The 6,477-nt window shown below is 35.5% G+C and overlaps 2 protein-coding genes across 4 annotated transcripts in view; one reads left to right on the top strand and one right to left on the bottom strand.

The window, feature by feature from the left end:
• Positions 1 to 426: 426 nt before the first annotated feature.
• On the bottom strand, positions 427 to 4,025 carry Socs36E (Suppressor of cytokine signaling at 36E). 2 transcript variants are annotated; one of them, XM_018448501.1, is made up of 6 exons: positions 3,947 to 4,025; positions 2,811 to 3,486; positions 2,414 to 2,727; positions 2,044 to 2,283; positions 1,252 to 1,518; positions 427 to 1,165 (listed from the first exon to the last, which is right to left on the bottom strand). In XM_018448501.1, exons 2-6 carry the CDS (start codon positions 3,289 to 3,291, stop codon positions 878 to 880), a joined length of 1,590 nt encoding a protein of 529 aa, XP_018304003.1. In that variant the 5' UTR covers positions 3,292 to 3,486; positions 3,947 to 4,025; the 3' UTR covers positions 427 to 877. The 2 variants fall into 2 exon arrangements, with proteins under 2 accessions (XP_018304003.1, XP_018304002.1); XM_018448500.1 differs by lacking the exon at positions 3,947 to 4,025 and adding an exon at positions 3,727 to 3,863.
• A 15-nt stretch (positions 4,026 to 4,040) lies between these two features.
• Positions 4,041 to 6,477, top strand: part of LOC108723041 (zinc finger protein 706) — a 5,565-nt gene continuing 3,128 nt past the window's right edge. Inside the window, exon 1 of one of the 2 annotated variants that reach the window (XM_018448507.1) lies at positions 4,041 to 4,103. Coding sequence is in view for 1 of the 2 variants with exons in the window: in XM_018448503.1 (XP_018304005.1) it covers positions 4,169 to 4,173 (5 nt within the window). In the remaining variant the exon portion in view is untranslated. Of the gene's footprint in view, positions 4,174 to 6,477 lie in introns of both variants that reach the window. The other variant, XM_018448503.1, reaches the window with a different exon arrangement.

Here is a 6,477-nt window from a genome sequence, read left to right as displayed (position 1 = left end):
TCCACATGTTGAAATTTAAAGAATTTACACAAATTATAGATTTTCGTATCTGGCAATGAGAAACATCAACACAGACTTTTATCTAATAATATTTAACATTATAAATAGGCACAATAGGAGTAATATGAACCAGATTTTGCAGACTCCCTCTCTCTCTCTCTCTCTCTCTCTCACACACACACACAACACACACACACACACACACTCTTTTTTTTATAATTTTAACTACGTAAATAGATTAAATTTGATGGCATAGTTTCATAAGAATAAAAATTAAATTGCCACGCCTTTCAGGCGTTAAGTTTTGGTATTGATCTATAAAAATTATCAGAATACAAACTGTGTGTTCCCGTAACTTTAATTAAGATTAAATTATACATATTCAAAATAATGATTAAAAGATAATGTAGTTAGGAATACAATAAAGAAATAAGTGTAGTAGTAATAATAAGAACAATAGCAATGATATTGAAGTTTACATAATACACAATTTCGCAATACACTGTGCGAGTGTATGAAGCACTGCCTTCCTGATGTATTTACATAGAAGATTACTAGACCTCGCCAAATGAACATAGGCACTTGTCGCGCTCGAAATCGTACAAGTCCTATCTTTCCTCTTTTCATTTTTTTAAATTATACTACGCCATCTTCTCCAGTATCTAGTATCGCTTAAGACGAATACAATGCTTTTATTGCTAATATTGCAATGATATTTTGTATAACTGTGTGTCGGAGTCATGATATTCCTGATATTACAATGTTATATGCATGTCCGCTCGTATTTGATACGGCAGTACAACTCTGTAAATATAGGTAAAGAAACATAATTATGCAACATATAATAAAATTCTATCGAATATTAATACGAAGAGATTCATATCGGTAAACATGATATGGATCTACAGTCCGTATGTGGATCATTTTCTGTGTCTAATCGCCTGACTCGTACTCTCTGTTTATAGTGATACTCTTTGAGATAGCTCTTAAGTGTCTTTGGCAACTGCAGCTTATTTATGCCATCGTACGTTGTTCGCGTGGTTATCACCGCTCTGCACAGGTGCTGTAGCGGAAATGCGAAATTCCGATGTAACGGGATAGTGAGCATGGGCTCGAAAAACATACAACATGAGGGATCCTTATAATGTTCGATTAAACCGCATACCTGTAAAGATATATATGGATCATGATTATATCGTGTTTATCGATTATTAGAATGAAATGCAAATAAATGCGAACAAATATACATACTGTTTCGGAAGCATAAACTCCTGGATCATGCGAATCAAAACTAAACTTATGATTCCATTGCTCAATCCGGGCATGTAACGAGCGTCCATATTTACGGAAACTCACGGAAAACAAAAATTCTTCCTGCGCGGAATCTCGCAACAAGAAAGTACCCTCTTGCTTGCCTTCCAATAAACGTTCCGCTTCGTAACGATCCATTTTACCCCAATAGAAAGAGCAGGCTGTAATCGACCTTAAGTCCGGTACCAGACAATGGACATAATCGACCTGTATTATAAAATAGCGAAACAGTAAATATATAACATGAATTATAAATGTATACTGATATTTTAGAGGTTGAATGTATGTATACTAGAAAAACAAAAAAATGTATATTGTATTAATTTATGTACTACCATCATTTTTAATTCAGACTGATTGTAATAGTTGTGATAAAATGAAATTCTCTCTTCATTTTAAGAATCAAATAATTCTAAATTACAAGTTAATTTTTTGTCTCATGTTGATTTCTGCATTTTTATATCCTAATCTGTATTCTTGCACTGGTAAAATTTTATATGTATACTTATTAGTATAAGAGCAGTGCAATTACAAATCTACGTATTGAAATATACAATATTTAAATTTCCTTTAAGTTGCTATTAAAAGTGTAATGTTTAGACAAAAACTTTGTATTTGTTATAATTTTTGTTTAGCATATAAATTTATTTATTTAATAAAGGATCGATAGGATTTATGATTTCTTATATAAATGTTAAATAAATATAAATTTGAATGAAAAAAAGGACTTACCTGCGTGTGTGCAGGTCTTTCGATATTTGGAATTAATGTAAAGTCAATTTGGGATAAGGCTGTAAGAGCGGCAGCTTGAATACCGGCATGTGCTTGGAACAATGCCGCTAAACTGTCCACCGTTATTCCGTTGGGGTGAACTTGTATACCCGTAGGATAATTAGGCCTATAACCGGGAGGAGGCTCAACGCCTTCCTCCATCTCTCGTGCGCGTTGCATTCGAGCACGTTCGTCACAATCCTTTAAAAACAAAAAGAGATAAAACCTTAAAAAGAGATAAATCCTTTAAAAACAAATAGATATAATAAAATCAAATTTTCACAAGTTTCTTTTAAAAAAATAAAATTTGCCATATATTTCATTGACTTACTTCCATAGGAAATTCTTCGGGGTTAAATCGTGATAAATCAATTACGGGACTCGGTGGCAAAGGTCCGAGAACAGGACTTTGCGGAGCAGATCGACTATTAAACACGATACCCGCACCCATAGGATGCTCCTCTGTTCTCCTATAACCGGTGCATATACAATCCGAGTTACCATTCCCTTGGCCGGGAATAATGTCAGTATTTTTTGAGCTTTTGCTCTTGGCGCAATTAAATTTCAATACCCAGTTGCTACGTTTCTTTTTCGATGATAAAACGTGATTACATATTGGGCTTTGATCTTTGTTGCGCTGTTTATCTATATAATATGAACAAACAAATTTGAGTTATCGTTGTACAAAATTACAATATATATGTGAGGAATTAATTTGATACACATACTTTTTCTCTTCCCAAATGACAAAGTTTTAGAGGATCTTCTTAAAGGTGGATTTACAGGACTATCTTCAGAACTGCTACTACTGTTGCTACCACCAGAACTACTACAGCAGGCTTCCTGCTGTTGTCTAAATGATTGCTCGCTCGTAACATTACCATTGTTACAAACTTGCTTTGTATCCTGAGTTTCAACAGGTTGACTATACAAAGATTCAAATCTAGAATTATGGTTGTCTACATCTAAGTTTAAACGATCGTTGTCCAAATTCCCTTCTAGTTTACATTCTGGTCTATTCGGCAGTATATTAGGGTTCGTTACAGGTACATTGCCATTAGTCTCGTTATCGGGCAAACTTTCATTGCCATCTCGATTCACCATATCCAAGGGCAATGGGTGGCTGAGCGCGTTAGCGCATATCTCAGTAGGCTGTCTTTCACCATCCATTCTAAAGAAGTCTCTGAGACTAGCAAAGTGCTGTCCCATTATTAATTTGCATGGCAGGCATTTTATTGCCTTAATAATCCCTTGTCTACACCATGATCGTAGAAACTATACAAGATATACATTGGAATCTCTAATTCGGCATGATGCAACTCCAACTTTTCACAAGTTTTATATCCACCTAGCCACATGGAGGATGTTATGTCAGAGAATGCAGTAGGTCTGTCGCATGCTCATCTATACAAATAATAAAAATCACTGTATAATGTGTCTACTATATAGAGAAATACTTATTTATGAAAATTTATAGTTTTAATATGTAATAGATATCTATATTCGTATTCAAATAAATGATTCATGCTGTTTAGTATTAAAATGAATTCAGAAAAAAGGCACATATTGATACATTCTCGTCGTATTATCGAGTCAAGCGCAAATACTGTATCATGTGAGATAATCGTAAATGAAAAAGGATACCTCAAATGAAAAAATGACAGGCCGTCTTACAGATTCGCTCATAGTAACGCATATATATACACCCACACATACACTCGTGTATTACATTACTACTTATCGGTAGTGACTCGTTTTACATACAGATGTCATTAATGAAAAAAAAGAGGTGATATCATTCTCTCGAGAATGTATCTCCTGACAGTAGAGGCAAGTCGGAGCACATTTAAAACGAGTTACGCACGGAATAAGCAGACGATTAGCAGGATATGCTGAGCAAACGCGCTGCTGGCTTTTACATCACGACGATATCACCGCTAGAAATATCACGAAAATTATGCTTCCCACCACGACGTAACTCTTCGTCGATCACAGTCGATCATCAGGCTCAGGCGGCTCAGGCAACTAAAATTGTCAAAACACGTCCCGACGAATCATCAGCCATTTTCCCCAATTGCGATAAGCCATGAGGTACACACATGTACCATAGAGCACCGACCCACTAAAAAAAATTGTGACCGTTCAAATCCTAAATCTGGGGGTCAATCATAAAACTTTTTTTCGAGGATGAAAAGTGAAAAGTAAAAAATTCTCCATTAACTTTAATGGTTAAAATTTTCACTTTTCACTTTCCACCTCAGGAATTTGACCCTGAGGAATCAATTGTGTATTTTGAAACGAGATGAAAATTACGAAAGTGAACAAATTCACTAGACGTTGACCAATGGGCGCATTCAGCAGACTTAACAGTTGAATGAGGGCTCGCTGCTATTGATGTATCCTTTTAGATCTAAAATTCTGATTGGATAAAAGAATACACCAATAACAACAAGCGCTCACTCAACTGTTGAGTCCGCTGAATGCGCCCATTGGCTGCGTTCAGCAAAGAAAATTAATCAGTTAGCGCTTAGTGATTCTTTAATATAATTGGTTTCTACACTTAGATTTAGCGAAGAATTAAAGGCAAGAACCAATCATATTAAAGAATCACTAAGCGCTGATTAATTTTCTCTGCTGAACGCCGCCAATGAAATTATGATGTTAACCAATGAAGTATTGGAATAAATTGCTCAGTTTTGTAATTTTCACCTCGACTACGTTCGGAATTGACGTTCACGCGTTGTAAGATTCATTGGCTGTGTTTAGCAGACTCAATAGTTAAGTGAGCGCTATTATTGGTGTATTCTTTTAGATCATCCAATCAAATTTTAGATCTAGAAGAATACATCAGTAGCAGCGAATAGAGATCCTAAAAGTAGAAATTGGCCAGTGCCGACTCGATCCGTGATTGACTCTGCCATGTTGTTGTGAAACCGGATGTGAGAGTGAAAGAAGACACCAACTTGCTGTCAAAATTCTCATCGAAATTTGCCTTATTCACACTGGACGCAGCAAGCGTCAAGTAGCGGAGTGTGAATTAGGGCGCGTTCACATCTTGACGGAAAAGCAGAAAGCGAAAAAGCAACAGCCAATCAGAACTCGCGCTGGTATTCAACAATTTCGGCTTTTTGTATTACTTACTACCAGCGCGAGTTGTGATTGGCCACTGCTTTTCCGCTTTCTGCTTTTCCGTCAAGGTGTGAACGCGCCCTTAGGATCTCTAGCAGCGAACGCTCTCTCAATTGAGTCTGCTGAATGCAATTTCATTGGTCAACACCCAGTAAATTTGTTCACTTTTGTAATTTTTACCACGTTTTAAAATATAAGACGGTATTAATTTCATGCTTATTTCAAGACCGTCTCAAGTAATGTTTTAAAATGCTAATACAGCCCTTTGATTGGTTGATGACATCTTGAGACTGTACTTAAGATGATCCTAAATACAAGATCCGATTATTAATACCGCTCTATGGCTGCGTTTCATTATTCACTGTACTAAAAATTTATAGTATACGTAATGTGAATTAAAGATTTTCAATACTTGCAGTGAATAACGGAACGCACTCGAATACCTAAGGATACATCCACAGTTAAATCCTCACAATTCTTGAAATGTGATTGGTTGTTTAGACAAGTACCGTGAATCGCGCGTCTGACATTTGAAAACTTTACTTTTTATCACAGATGTCTATACTATACTAGATGCTTGTTAACGTGTGCGGCAGGATATCCGGTTTCAGCCATATTCGACCGCAACAAAATGGCGGCGAGTATGTGTATTAGTATAGATATGATTTCTACTAATTTATTGCGATTTCATTGTCAGTGTGTTTCCGTTGTCGCCGTTGCCGGTATACGACGCGTTAGTATTTGCTCGAGAACGTATTCTCGAGTAAATAAGTATTACAATGCCGAGCACTTGCTGTGTGAAAAATTGCCAAAATAATAATAAAAAAGGGTTTCATTTGTTAGGTAAGTTAGATATATATTTGATAAACGTGACACTTTCATATTATTTGAACGTTATGTCTAAACTGCAAAGAATAAATATTTCAGATTTCCTCTGAGTCGAGAAGACCATTTAAAAAAATGGTCTTTTATGTATATATATTCTTTTATATATATGTATCTTTGAGAGAATTTTTAAATAGATCTTTGCTGCTTGCCTGCTTGCCAAGCACACTAACCTAAGACACCGACGAGATATTATTAAAGACCGACATCCTTATGGGAGTTCGCGTCCTTGTTAATATTGAAGTGATTAAGAGTAAAAAAACTGATAATATTGTACTAATTTTATGATTTATTAGTTTAGTAGACGTGTTTATTGGTGTACGTGCATTTAAAACTCAATAATACTCGATTTTTCTTTAAAATTGTGATTTCAGTGTTATC

The sequence above is a fragment of the Mycetomoellerius zeteki genome, unplaced genomic scaffold, assembly GCF_001594055.1.
Source record: "Mycetomoellerius zeteki isolate Tzet28-1 unplaced genomic scaffold, Tzet1.0 scaffold221, whole genome shotgun sequence".
NCBI classification, from domain to species: Eukaryota; Metazoa; Arthropoda; class Insecta; order Hymenoptera; family Formicidae; genus Mycetomoellerius; species Mycetomoellerius zeteki.
This window is presented reverse-complemented; position numbering and strand designations above follow the sequence as displayed.